Source organism: Ovis canadensis, chromosome 5, assembly GCF_042477335.2.
Source record: "Ovis canadensis isolate MfBH-ARS-UI-01 breed Bighorn chromosome 5, ARS-UI_OviCan_v2, whole genome shotgun sequence".
Lineage (NCBI taxonomy): Eukaryota > Metazoa > Chordata > Mammalia > Artiodactyla > Bovidae > Ovis > Ovis canadensis.
Genome location: NC_091249.1, coordinates 34,357,916 through 34,372,218, shown reverse-complemented (window position 1 = coordinate 34,372,218; position 14,303 = coordinate 34,357,916). Strand labels below are relative to the sequence as shown.

General features: G+C 44.3%; 2 protein-coding genes across 6 annotated transcripts in view; one reads left to right on the top strand and one right to left on the bottom strand.

Annotated features, from left to right (window-relative positions):
* The window catches only part of KIF3A (kinesin family member 3A), a 76,350-nt gene extending 69,046 nt beyond the window's left edge, over positions 1-7,304 (bottom strand). For 2 of the 5 annotated variants that reach the window (XM_069591492.1, XM_069591493.1), the window contains exon 1: positions 7,106-7,304. In XM_069591492.1, the coding sequence (XP_069447593.1) occupies positions 7,106-7,289 (184 nt within the window). In that variant the 5' untranslated portion in view covers positions 7,290-7,304. Of the gene's footprint in view, positions 1-3,718; positions 3,993-6,742; positions 6,996-7,105 lie in introns of those variants that run through there. The other 3 variants (XM_069591491.1, XM_069591489.1, XM_069591490.1) reach the window with 3 other exon arrangements.
* A 4,309-nt stretch (positions 7,305-11,613) lies between these two features.
* The window catches only part of CCNI2 (cyclin I family member 2), a 6,574-nt gene continuing 3,884 nt past the window's right edge, over positions 11,614-14,303 (top strand). Inside the window, exons 1-4 of the mRNA XM_069591580.1 lie at positions 11,614-11,689; positions 11,920-12,432; positions 12,842-12,970; positions 13,460-13,534. Of these exons, the coding sequence (XP_069447681.1) occupies positions 11,992-12,432; positions 12,842-12,970; positions 13,460-13,534 (645 nt within the window). The 5' untranslated portion in view covers positions 11,614-11,689; positions 11,920-11,991. The remainder of the gene's footprint in view (positions 11,690-11,919; positions 12,433-12,841; positions 12,971-13,459; positions 13,535-14,303) is intronic.

Genomic DNA, 14,303 nt, shown 5'->3' with positions numbered 1-14,303 from the left:
AAATGCAGTGATGGTGACTGCAGCCATGAAATTAAAAGACGCTTACTCCATGGAAGGAAAGTTATGACCAACCTAGACAGCATATTCAAAAGCAGAGGCACTACTTTCCCAACAAAGGTCTGTCTAGTCAAGGCTATGGTTTTTCCAGTGGTCATGTATGGATGTGAAAGTTGGACTATAAAGAAAGCTGATGGGGAACACGTGTACACCCGTGGCGGATTCATGCTGATCTATGGCAAAACCAATACGATATTGTAAAGTAATTATCCTCCAATTAAAATAAATAAATTTATATTTGAAAAACTGAATAATAAAAATCATATAGCCATCTCAATAGATGCAGAAAAGCTTTTAACACATTCAACAGATATTTATGATAAAAGCTCTCAATAAAGTGCAATTAAAGGGGACAAACCTCAAAATAATAATAGTTTTGTCTGACAAACCCACAGCCAATATATGATGCTCAATGGTGAAAAGAAAAAAGTATTTCCTCTATATCAGGAATAAAATGAGGCTGCCCACTCTTGCTAATTTTATTCAACATACTAATGGAAGTCTAAGTCAGAGCAATCAGGCAAGATAAAAAAAAAAAAAAAAGAAAGCTGAGCGTACAAGAATTGATGCATTTGAACTGTGGTGTTGGAGAAGACTCTCGAGAGTCCCTTGGTCTGTGAGGAGATCCCACCAGTCCATCCTAAAGGAGATCAGTCCTGGGTGTTCATTGGAAGGACTGATGTTGAAGCTGAAACTCCAATACTTTGGCCACCTGATGGAGAACAGCTGACTCATTAGAAAAGACCCTGATGCTGGGAGGGACTGGGGGCAGGAGGAGAAGGAGACAACAGAGGATGAGATGGCTGGAGGGCATCGCCGACTCAATGGACATGAGTTTGGGTAAACTCCGGGAGTTGGTGATGGAAAGGGAGGCCTGGTGTGCTGCGATTCATGGGGTTGCAAAGAGTCGGAAACCACTGAGTTGCCGGGGTCCAGCCCCGGTGGATCCAAGGAATTCGAAGGGTGGACGGCGTTGGCGTGGAAAGACTTGTTTATTTATTAAAGTAAGATTAGATTAAGAAACTATAGTGTAGTAAGAAGATTAAGTGGAGGAAGAGGGCTGAATAGCTTGGTTTACGCGGAAGACCAATAAAGTTCCAGACAAGGAATTTGCACCATCTACGTTGGGCCACCGGCGCCCGCTTGAATATCTAAGGGTGCCTAAGCTCCCTTTCTCAAGGGTCTTAACAGCCAGGGCAAGTAAGTAGACCTGGCGAGCCTCCGCGCTCCAGGTGGAGATTCAGCCTGAAGTTAAAGTAAAGAGCAGAGAGAGGGAAAGAGAGAGAGAAGAAAGAGAGAGAGAGACACGGGGGGAGCCAGAGCCCCAAGAAACCAGGCCGGGAGACTAGTTAGAGAAACTGGTCCAAGAAGCTGGCCCCTGGCCCCTGGCCCCTGGCCCCCGAAGCTGGCCCCTTCCTTTATCGTTCAGAAGGCCTTTTATACTTTTGATAAAACACGGAGATCAATGGGTAACACAAAATTATGTAGCGTTCGAAGCTCAGACTCTTTCTATACATCATTTTGTATACAAAAGGTCTCAGGTGATTTACATTATCTTCTGGCCAAGAGGCTTGTTAACACTTTTTGGCTCTCTTCCTTAATGAATGTTAATCTTGTTTCCCCTGAAGTGTTTTTCTTTAATCTACATCTCCTTAAAGCATTAAAGTTACATCTCTATAGAACAAAGGTGCAGTGGGATATAACAAAGAAGGTACTTAACTCAAAGATCTAATGTTGCTAATACAAGGTCTACTACTTGTTTTTCTGTATACCAACTATATCTACAAATAAAGGATGTGAAAATTTGGCAGCAAATACTGACCCAACAAATGAAACCTTTAATCAGTCCTATTCTAAAGATTTTGACTCCTCGGAAGCCCCTACATTCCTAGGATGTTTTAAGCTTCCTGTGCCTCCTGCGGTCAGGAGGCCTCAAACAATCACACGCGCAGCTGTAGGAGTCCTGCAGGCAGGCTAGAAAGCCATCAGAGGGTTTTTTGGATTGAAACACTCTTTCAAATGCAGAAGACTAAAGCCCTGAATTGACTTTTTCCAGAAAATGTCAGAAGAGTGGAAAAGCAGAGCACAAAAGCCGGCAGATTTTTGTTGGGGTACATGCTTAGGAATTTCCAGAGGGGTCCCTGAAGTCTGAGCATGCCTTGCGTATGTCAGCTTCCTTCCTCATGACCTTGTCACGGGCGGGATTCCTCACACTGGCTCCCGGCATTGAGCGACTGAACTGAACTGAAGATCTAAATGTTAACAACTTCTAGATGAAAACACAGGAGAAAATCTTTGTGGTCCTGGGTTTGGAAAAAATTTCTGAGCTATGTCACCAAAAAAACATGTGATAAAAGAAAAACTGATAGCGAGACTTCAACAAAACATAAAACTTTTCAAAAAACATCACTAAGAAAATGAAAAGACAAGCCACAGACTGGGAGAAATATTTTCAAATCACACATCTGATCACATATATGAATCCAATATATAAAGAGCATGACTGAATAATAAGAACACAGGCAACCGAATTTTAAAATGGGTAAAATAGGTTAAGAGATATTTTACCAAGAAGATATATAAATGACCAATAAGGACACAGATGTTTAATGCTGTTAATCATTAGGGAAATACAATGAGATACCACTACATATCCTCTAGAATAGCTATAATTAAGAAGAATGATAGTTTAAGAGTTGGTGAGAATGCAAAGAAATTAGAACTCTCATACCATGCTGTTGGGAAAAAAGAAGCACAGTCACCACTACAGAAACCTGTTTTGCAGTTTCTTCAAAAGATAAACATACATAAACCACAAGACACAAGCAATTTCACTCCTAGGTACCTATCCAAGACAAATTTTGAAATTTATCTGCACAAAGACTTAATGCTTTTAAAAGACAAAAGAATGTTCCTAACAGCGTCATTTTTAATAGCAAAAAACTGGAATCATTCAAATCCCCAAAGATCACAAAAGGTGGTATTTTCATATAATAGAATAAAACTTAACAATAAAAAGGAACTACTGATATAAGCCACAACATGGATGACCCTCTAAAATATTACACTAAGTCAAAGAAAGTGTTAGTCACTCAGTCGTGCCTGACTCTTTCAGACCCATGTACTGCAGCCCACCAGGCTCCTCAGTCCATGAAATTCTCCAGGGAAGAATACTGGAGAATTCTTCTCCAAAGAATCTTCCCAACCCAGGAATCAAACCCCAGTCTCCTGCACTGCAGGCAGATTCTTTACTGTCTGAGTCACAATGCTTGGATGACATCACCAACTCAAGGGACGTGAGTTTGAGCATACTCGATGAGATAGTGAAGGACAGGGAAGCCTGGCATGCTCCAGTCCACGAGGTGGCACAGAGTTGAACACAACTGAACAAAGAAAACAGACAAAGACAAAATACTGAATAATCTGATTTATACGAAATTCTAAAGAAAGGCAAAACTAGACAGAAAGCAGGTCCATGGTTGCTGGGGGTAGGACTGCAAACAGACACAGAACTTATGGGGATGATAAAACTGATGGTTTCACAACTGTATGTATTTACTACAACTCAAACTGTACAGTTCAATTATACAATTACAGTGGGTAAATTCACTGGGTATTATTAATAACTTGATAAAAAGTTGTTTAGAAGTAAACTACTCACCATTGTAGCCTTCGAGAACAGAATCAATAATAGGTCTGGCAGTTAAGTTATAAACATCTAGTTGTTTACTCTCTGGTCCAAAAACAGTATCAAAAGTAAATGTCTTTGGAGGTTCATTGGAAGAATCAGTCTTATGTACAGTGATAGTTCCCCTCATCTCATCCACACTGACAGCCTGTTTGTAGCACATTGATTTCTCTCTCTCATTGAGGGGCCGGCACCTAACAACCACCTTCACATTATCGCAGCTTTCCGGCTTCTCTGATTTATTGATCTGGTGGAGAAAATATTTACAAATAACGAAAAGAACATTTACTTTTACCTTCAACAGATTAAATTTAAAACTTGAAAAGGCTACTTTGCCACCTCAGTGCCTTGCACACATTAAACACTCCATAATTATTTGTTAAATTTAATTAAAGATCTTACAGATATATAGAAAAACTTACTAAAAAGGTATAAAAATAGCTTCTTTTATAACACAAATAAGGGAAGAGGTAATTTAATTTACATTTATAGTTAATGCTATTCAGGCAGAAAATCAGAATGTGTAAGAGACTTGTCTTTCTGCACAAAGTCCCTGACTTCCTCTGAGTCTCTTGCCTATAGAAGAACAAATGTGAATGTGGTTAATAACTTCAATCAAGAATCCAGTAGTAGGTCCTCTGTGCCCTCTCAGACTTTCAACTTTCTTTTCTACAATGCATTAGTTTAAAAAAAAAAAGAAAGAAATTAATCAAATAATATATCCACATATGGTCTACTTTTTCTATATTAGTGAAAGACAGAAAAACAGCCTAATGGCAGAGAAGAACATGTCTTGGAAAATTTTTTTTAATGACTCTACCCTTATGAACATTTGTACATGTAAAGTTTCAAACTTTGAAATTCTATGATTAAGCATCTATACTAAAATTCAATCCAATTATTAAATATAATCCAATTACTATCCAGTTTAACAGTTAAGTTGAACAGATACTAAACTCCTACTCTTTCAGATACTCTTCTAAGCATCAGAGAAACAAACATGAGCCACTGTCATTCACAAGGAATAGATGATATCAACTCAACACACTTCTTTCCATCTCTACTTTCACCACCTTATTCCAGGTTATCTTGTCCCGAATTATAAGAAACTCCTAACTGTACTGCTGGGCTTCCTGGTGGCTCAGCGATAAACAATCTGCCTGGCAATTCAGGAGTCTCAGGGTCAATCCCTGGGTTGGGAAGATCCCCTGGAGAAGAAAATGACAACCCACTCCAGTATTCCTGCCTGGGAAATCCCAAGGTCAGAGGAGCCTGGGAGGCTCCAGTCCATTGGGTGGCAAAGAGTTGGACATGACTTAGCAACTAAACACCACCAACAACTGTATTGCTGCATCTAATTAGGTTCCGATATGGTCTGTTCTCTACCTGGCAGTCAGTTTCAACTAATCTAATTAAGTCACTCCCCTACTCAGAAATCTACAATAGTTTCCCACAGATTTGGGGATAAAAGTCAAAATCCTTACAGTGGTCTGTAAGATCTGGTTCTGGCCCATGTCCACTTCTCCAGCTTTATTTCACAAGTTACTCTGCTTGGCTTTCTTTTAGGCCTTTTCTTGTCTTCATGCTTCCTCTCACCACACTCCTTTCCAGGTGCTGTTTCTTATGCCTAAAACATACTCCCCCCTCTTCAATTACTTTGCAGAGCTCAGCTCAACAGCTCCTTCACCTGGGAAGACTTCCCTGACTAGAGTTGACCTAATATAGGTCCTGATAGCACCATTCTTTCTTCTGCACTGGTTACACTTTTTTTTTTTTTTTGGCTTCTTATTTTATTAAAGTCTGTGTCTGTATCTAACTGAGAAGTTCCAAACAGGTACTCAGTCAAGGGACTAAATTTAGCCCACAAATGTCTTTTGTTTGGCTCCTATTATCTAAAAATCTTTTAAGTCAGTTGCTAAAATTTAAAAATTAGAAATCTCATTAAAAGAACACTCTCTAGATTCTCTGAAAAACAGATAGATATCTGACATTTGTAAGCCAGCATTCCTACATGGCAACATTTAAACAATTCACCAGAGTCTACTTCTTTCTATTGTAGGCCACTGATCCACTTCACTTAGTTAAGCATCCTATCACTATGTGTGGTTTTCACCTCTGCCCTACAGGGCAAGCTTTTCTCTTCCCAAGTTCAAGAACCTGGCTGGTTTTGCTCAATATTGTATCTCCAGTGCCTAGTATGTAGTTGTTGTTGTTTAGTAGCTAAGTCGTGACCCCATGGACTGTAGCCCGCCAGACTCCTTCGTCCATGTGATTTTCCAGGCAAGAATACTGGAGTGGGTTGTCGTTTCCTTCTGCAGGGGAACTTCCCCAACCAGGGACCAAACCAGCTTCTCCTGTATTACCAGGGGGATTCTTTACTACTGAGCCAACAGTGTGGCTGGTGCCCAGTAATAAATTGTTGAATAAATTGATAATTAAATAGAAAGCAACAAGGAACAAATATTAAGCATTTAATGCTAAAAGTCAAGCACTGTCCTTCAAGCCTCCTGCGTATTATCTTATTTCATCCTGATACCCCCATGAGGAAAAGTTTAATTATGCAGGAAAGAAGAACCCAGAAAGATAAATTACCCAGGGCCTCGCAACCGGCCACTTCTCAGCTGTTCTCCATGACCCTATAATGGACTTACGACGCCTGCTTATAACCTGTGAAATCCTACAAGACGAACATACGACCATCCACCACTCACCCCCTCACGTAAATAACCGGCCACAGTCGGAGGGTTCCCCATGACTGGACTTACGACGCCCCCTTATTAAGTCACACGATAATAATCTGTGAAATCCTACAAGACAAGCATACCATCACCCACCACTCACCCGCCTCACACACAAAGACGCCTACGGATTACATTCTGCACTGTCAGCTGGGGCGCCACGAGAGGAATGACAGCTCGAGTCAGGAGCCTGGAGTAGGGGCAGACAACCCGTGCTCTGCTGCCTTCCAGAGCCCGGCTCCGCGACGCAGAGCCCCACCTGGCATCCAAGAGCCAACCCTCCGCGGCCGCTCCTAGACGCCCTACCCAGAGAACAGGGCTGGGAGCGAGCGCGCATCCTCCGGCACAGCGCCTTTATGTCAAGCACCCCAGGCCTTTCGGGGTGCAGCAGCGACCAAGGTGGCAAGGCCTGCTCCGGGCCCCTCCCGGGGTCGGGTGGACCCCCACATGCCCGGGCCCAACCGCCTGGCTCCCACACCGCCTGGCCCGCCCGGCCCGGCCCGGCCCGGCCCCGCCCCACCCGGGCCGCCAGCCTGCTCCGCGCCTCCATGGTAACGGCCGCGCCACCCGGCCAGGCCGCAGAGATGAGGAGGAGCCCCAGCGGCTGAGTGACTCTCCTTACCGGCATTGCGGCTTCCTCCCGTGCCCCGCGGACGTCCCCGCCCGGGGTGCAGTCCAACAACGCCGGCTTCGCGGGAGAGGCGGATCAGACACTCCTCAAACACCTCCTTGGCGCACCCAAGACTGCGCCTCCTCTGGCGAGAGCTCGCTGTGCGCAGGCGCACTCCGGGCTCGCCCCGCCCCATCCCCGGGCACGAGGCTTCCTCCGCCACTCGGATTACGCCTGCGCCAGAACTTTCCGAGTCCGTCTCCTAGGAAGCCAGGCTGAGGCTGCGCTTGCGCAATGCTGCCATTCCGCTGCCGCTGGAAATCTGACCGGATTTGGAGGTGGGATATCTGGCTACTACGGTTGGGGAAGAAGAGGCACAACGCCGCCCATCTTCTAGCGCTTGCTATGTTCTAAATATTATAAACAACGATAGCAATTGTACATTGTGTTTCCTCAGAAGAGCCACTTTACATACGTTATTGTGCTTGATTGCCAACTTATGACCTGTCTCACCATTAGCTGAGGAACTTTGTCAGTATTCTCAGTTACCTCCAGAGCCTAGAATAGAAGCTGGCACAAGGTGGATTTTCAATAAATACTTGTGAAAGAAAGAATGACCTATCTGAACCACTCCCCTGAACACCGCTCTGCTTGGACGTGCAATAATTTCAAGTTTATTATGTCCAAAATTGAACCGTTGATTCCCACTTCCTATCGCCTACTAGTACCTATGCCACACCTGTTAAATATAAACAACTTTAAAAGTCCATCACAATAATGTAAGCTGGATTCTGACCATTGATCAGGTTAAATCACAGTCTTTTTCTCTCATACTTAATATCCAATCTTTCTACAGAACTAGAACTAGTTGTCTCTGTCTCAGAAGTAGAACCAGAATCTGACCACTTTGAGCACCACCATCTCTCGCCTGCATTACCAAACAGCTCAGAACTAGTTTCCTTGCAGTGCATCCTTGCCCATCCTAGTCTACTTTCAACACAAGAGGCAGAGTGCTCACCGGTAAAGAATCTGCCTTCCCATACAGGAGATGGAGGTTCTGTCCCTGGGTGGGGAAGATCTCCTGGAGAAGGAAATGGCAACCTACTCCAGTAGTCTTGCCTGGGAAATTCCATGGATAGAAGGGCCTGGCGGCTACAGTGGGTGGGGTTGCAAAAAGTCTGACACGGCTTGGCAACTAAAACAACACTGTCTTCATTCATAACCTGCCAGTGATTTCTCATCTCCCAGCATAAAAGTCACAGGCTCGGATCACAGTCCTTGGTTCCTGCAATCTTCCCTCTTACTCATCATTGCAAGCTATCCCTCTCGCACCAGCTGCACTTGGCCTCCTTGACTCATCTGACCTTGCAGGCATGGTTTCATGATAGAATACAAGGCCTTTTATGCTTGCAGTAGGAGCTAATAAAATAGTGTCAGCATACTGTTCTAAGTGCTTTAATTCCTTTTAAATTATTAATGTAATTCACATAAAAACTTTTCGAAATAGGTACCATTAGTCATTTTAATAGAAAATAGAAGGAACTGTTTCACAGATTTAAAAAACTGAGGCATAGAGCCATTAAGTAACTTGTCCAAGGTCATGCATATGGGCAGCGACAAAGCCCAGATCCAAAGCCAGGCCCTGCCTAGAAAGCTCCTCGATAAATATTGCCTGACTCCCTCATTGCCTTCAGAATATCTTTGTTCACATATCACCTCCTTAGTGAAGCCTACCAATGATCTCTCTACTTAAAATGCCAACCTTCAGATATTTTCCCAGTGGTCCAGTGGTTAGGACTCTGCTGTCCAATGCAGGGGATGCAGGTTCCATCACTGGTCAGGGAACTAAGATCCCACATGCCACAGGGTACGGCCAAAAACTAAAACAGAAAACAAAATTTCAATCTTCAGTCCCAGCCTTGTTATCTTCCCTCCCTGCTTTATATTTCTCCGTAGTACTTATCACTCTCTGATATATGATAGATAAAATATATATCTGCTTTATTAAGATTCACCAATTTATACAATTCAATGATTCTTACTGTATACAGAGCTGTGTGTAAGCTGGATTCTGACAATTGATCAGGTTAAATCACAGTCTTTTTCTCTCCTACTTAATATCCAATCTTTCTACAGAACTAGAACTAGTTGTCTCTAGTTATGTGTGACCATAACCACAATTGAGTTTAAACATTTTCATCACACCCAAAAGAAACACTTACAGCTGTCACTCCCCCTTTCGCCTTGCAACATCCCAGCCCTAGGCAACCACTAATCTTTCTATATCTATAGATTTGCCTATTTTGGACTTATCATATAAATGGAATTATATAATATGTAACCTTTTGTGAAATGATGTCTATCACTTATAATATTTTCAAGCATCATCCCTATTGTAACACATAACAATAATCCTTTACTTTTTATGGCTAAATAATGTTCTATTGTATGAATATACCACATTTTTATCTATTTATCAATTGATGAACATTTGGGTTGTCTCTACTTTTTGGTACTATGGATAATAAGTTTTTGTGAACATGTTTCATTTCTCTTGGGTATATGCTACAAGTGGAATTGACGGATCATTTAGTAACTCTAATGTTTAACATTTGAGGAACTATCAAGTCGTTTTCCAAAGTGGCTGCACCACCAGCAATGGAAGAGGGTTTCCCTTCCCACCAGCAGTGTATGAGGTTTACAATTTTCTCTACATCCTCGCCACCACCTGCTGTTGTCTTGAATTGCTTATTATGGCCATCCTGCTGATGTAAAATAGCATCACTTTGTAGTTTCTATTTGTAATTCCTTGATGATTAGTAATGTTGGACATGATTTCACACACTCTCTGACTATCTGAATATGTTCTTCAGAGAAATGTCTAATCAATTCTTTGCCCTTTTCATTATTAAGTTGTAAGAATTCCTTATGTATTCTAAATACACGTCTCTTTTCAGATTTATGATATACATGTGCTTTCTCCTATTATGTGTGTTGTCTTTTGAATCACTAGATGCTGCTCTTTGAAGCATGAAAGTTTTAAATTTTGATCAAGTCCAAACTTTTCTTTTGTTATTTTCTTGTATATTTGGTGCAAATCTAAGAAACCACTTCCTAACTCAAGACATGAAGATGTTCTTTTTTAAGTTTTCTAGTTTTAGCTCTTACATTAAGATCTATGATCTATTTTGAGTTATTTTTGTATATGATATGTTATTGGGATCCAGTTTCATTCTTCTGCACGTGAATATTCATCTGTCCTATCACCATTTGCTGAAAAGAGTGGTTTCCCCCACTGAATTATTGTAGCAACCTGGGCAAATAACAACTGGTCATAAATATGAGGGTTGATTTCCAGATTCTCAATTCAATTCCATGGATCTATATGTCCATCCAGTACTATATTGTCTTGATTACCATAGGCTTGTAGTAAGTTTTGAAATTAGATACTACAAAGCCTATATGTCTGCATTTTCAAGGTAGTTTTGGTCATTCTGAATTCCTTGGTTGTTCATAGGAATTTTTAAAATACAGTGTTAGTTTAGATCTATGATCTATTGTCAGTAATTTTTGTATATGATATGATATAGGGATCAAAAAGACAGCTAGAAACTTACAGGGATTATGTTGAATTGATAGACAGTTTTGGAACTATTGCTATTTTAATAATTTAGATCTTCCAGCTCATAAACATGGAATGTCTCTCCATTTATTTAGATCTTCTTTAATTTTTTTCAGTAATGTTCTGTAGTTTTCTATAGCATACACACATATTCCCCAAGGGTAACCACTATCTTGACTCTAACATTATAGATCCATTCTTTATGCTTTTTATAAATGAAATCATACAGTATGAATTCTTTTTTATCTGTCTTCCAACAGTCAATATCATGTTTGTAAGATTCTTCCTTACAATGTGGTATGCTAAGCTAAGTCACTTCAGTCGTGTCCGACTCTGTGCGACCCCATAGATGGCAGCCCACCAGGCTCCCCCATCCCTGGGATTCTCTAGGCAAGAATACTGGAGTGGGTTGCCATTTCCTTCTCCAATGCATGAAAGTGAAAAATCAAAGTGAAGTCACTCAGTTGTGTCCAACTCTTAGCGACCCCATGTACTGCAGCCTACCAGGCTCCTCCATGGGATTTTCCAGGAGGAAATCCTCCATGGATTTTCCAGTCCATGGGATTTTCCAGGCAAGAGTACTGGAGTGGGGTGCCATTGCCTTCTCCCCCACAGTGTAGTATAGTATCCCCTATATCGTGTGACTATACCACAATTTGTTTATCCCATTCAACTATTGATGGACATTTGTGTTGTACCCAGTTTAGGGCTATTACAAATAGTGCTTCTATGAACATGTACGTTCACATATGCATTTCTGTTGGACATATATCTAGGAGTGGAATTGCTGGGATTTTCATATATTCTACGCAAGCTTTTCTCTTTCCTGATTAGATTATAAGTTCCACCTCTCTTCTATTCACTGTTATGTTCCAGCGCCTAACACATTGCAGCCTTCAATAGATAACCTTCTCCAGGGCGGCTTGCTCACCAGCCGCCCCACCACGGCTGGGGACTGCGCCTGGGGGCTTTAGGTGCGGAAGAAGGGCTCAATGGGTGGGCGTGGGGTGGAGTAAGAGTAGAGAGGATCTTTCACCCACCTGCGCGCTCTCCCTCCCGCCGCGTCCCAGGCCCGCGCCCCTCACCTCGGGAACAAAGGGCCGGGAGGAGTGGGCCCCCGCGCGCCAGGGCAGTCCCAGGGCCAGGGTTGAGGGGTGGGCCAGCTGAGCCCGCTCCGCCCCGCCCCGCCTCGTGGCCTCCCCAGCTGCAAATCACTGACGCTGGGGTAGAAAACGCCGAACTAAGCCGGGACCCAGACCCAGGATCTGACGCATCCATGGCTTCCGGAGGGCAGCATGCGCCGCAGAACTCGGCCTCGGAGGTTAGATCCTCTCGGTGTCCAGGTAAGAGTTCGCACGAAAGGCTAGGCGAAATGGCCCTTCGCTGTCCGCTCCCCCCGCGGCCGTGGAACGTCTCTCTCTCCGCGGCAATCCGGAAAAGTTTCTCGGAGGCGTGCCTGCGCGATGCGCTCCGGCTCCCCGCGCCTTCGTGGACCAAATCCGTGCGGGGGGTAATGCGGGCTCAGCCAGCTGCAGGCCCCGACCCCGCCGCAGCTCGGGGGCCGCCGCCCGCACCATCTACGCAGCCCCCAGTCCCCAGCCCGCCCAGGCTCATGCAGAAAACCTGGGGAGGCTTTCCGGACCAGCGCCGGCTGCTCGCCTACCTGACGCAGGCCCAGGGCCGCGAGGCGCGTCTGTGGCGGGGTGGCCAACTCCAGGTACCGGTACCCTCGCGGGGCCCTCCCGGAAGCACGGTCATCCCCCTCCCTCACGCGCGCACGGGACGAGCCCGGGTTCCACGTGCACCCGCGACCAGGTGAGCCGCACCCTGGAGCCTGCACCTTCCCCAGGTGCGTCCCTCTCACTCCCCAGCTTATCTCACTGAAACGGTGCTTCACTAGAGGGCTTTGGAAGAGGGCTTGTTTGAGTCGGGGAATTCAGCTGAAGACCCAAAATACGGGCGCAGGAAGGAGAGGGTCTGAATGGGGGAACAACAGGACAAAGAGAGACAGTTTTACGTGACCGCTATTTAGGGTGAAGGGGCTTCTTACAACCCCTCTGGTCCAGCCACTGATGGACTGAGACCAACGACCTTCTCTGCTCTCCCCCACCTCCTCCTTCCAGCAGGCGGAGATTGGCGAAGCCTTCAGGGAAGTTGTGTTGTGGCTCCTGAGCGTTGAGAACATCTTTGACTTCTCTCAGACCACTTTTAACCTGGCTCTCACTATCTTCAGCCGCCTTATAGTTTCAGTAAAGGTAGGGGAGTTGTGAGGGATCGTGGCAGATGGGTGGGTGTGGAAACTGACCTTTGTTTCCTGTTGCTACCTGACAAGGGAGCCACCCCAGGTGCTCAAACCCAACGTTATAAATTAAGTCAATGGCTCCAAGAATAGAACTGGAATTGGAAAATCCTACCACCTTACCTGTCTGGCTCAGTGTTGTGTGGCCATCAGTGGTCAGCCTGAGGCCAGGAGGGGGCTGTGTGTTCCCTGAGATGATGCTGTATTTCCCATCTCCAGTCAGTCTTCTAACAAAGAGCTATTCACTAGTCATCTGTGGTTCTGAAACCAGGAGGTTTTCACTGGTCACATCTAAAAATGGGGCTAAATTCCTTGCAAATAAATACAATGTCGTTTTTAAAAATTAAAAAAAACTCAATTTCTTAAAAACAACAAAAAACCCACAGATGCTTTATGATGAGTCTCTGACACTCATATTTTCAAATGTGTCTCTTCCACACGGCAGATAAAAAAGCATTTACTCCATTGTGTCACAATTACTTCCTTGAGACTTGCTACAAAAGTTAATGAAGAAGAGGAGGTATGCATCCCTGGAAGCTGATTAAGGGCTGCTTTTGAGGTTTAGGGGTGTATAACATTGGAAACTCAAGTTTCCTGAAAGGTCTGTGGTCTTGGGAATGGGCATTTTGGAAAAGTCACACCTCCCAGGATCTCTGCTGTCCCTTCCTTAGGCTTGTCAGACGCTGGTGGTGGTGGTTTAGTCGCTTAGTCCTGTCCGACTCTTGCGACCCCATGGACTTATAGCCTGCCACACTCCTCTGTCTGTGGAATTTCCTAGGCAAGGATACTGGAGTGGATTGCCATTTCCTTCTCCAGGAGATCTTTCCAACACAGGGATCAAACCTAGGCTCCCTGAAGGATTCTTTACCCATCTGAGCCATGGGAATTCTGGTACCCCACAAATGGGAAAATAGAACAGCTGAATTGTCCTGGTCCAGCAAACCCAGAAGCCTGACCTCCTGGCAGATATATCTTGCCTCATTGGTTGATGGAAGATGCCACCTCCCACTAAGCAGAGGAAAGTGGCCTCCCAGACCATATGGCCTAATAGCTATCCCCCAGAAACTATATCTAAGAAAGCTACTTGAGACTTAAGGTTGCCTGTGTCAAAGAAACTGGTCTTCAGGGAGTCTGGGACCCTCTTCTGGGAGGGGCAGGAGGGCCACGAGCAGTGGGTGGAAGAGAAGCCCCCGTAAGTGCTTCAGGCTTGCTTGAATTTCTCCATTTCACTATGGCTTCTGTTCAGAAGATCCTCTCCCAGTATCCTTCCCAAACCTCCCTTCCTACTT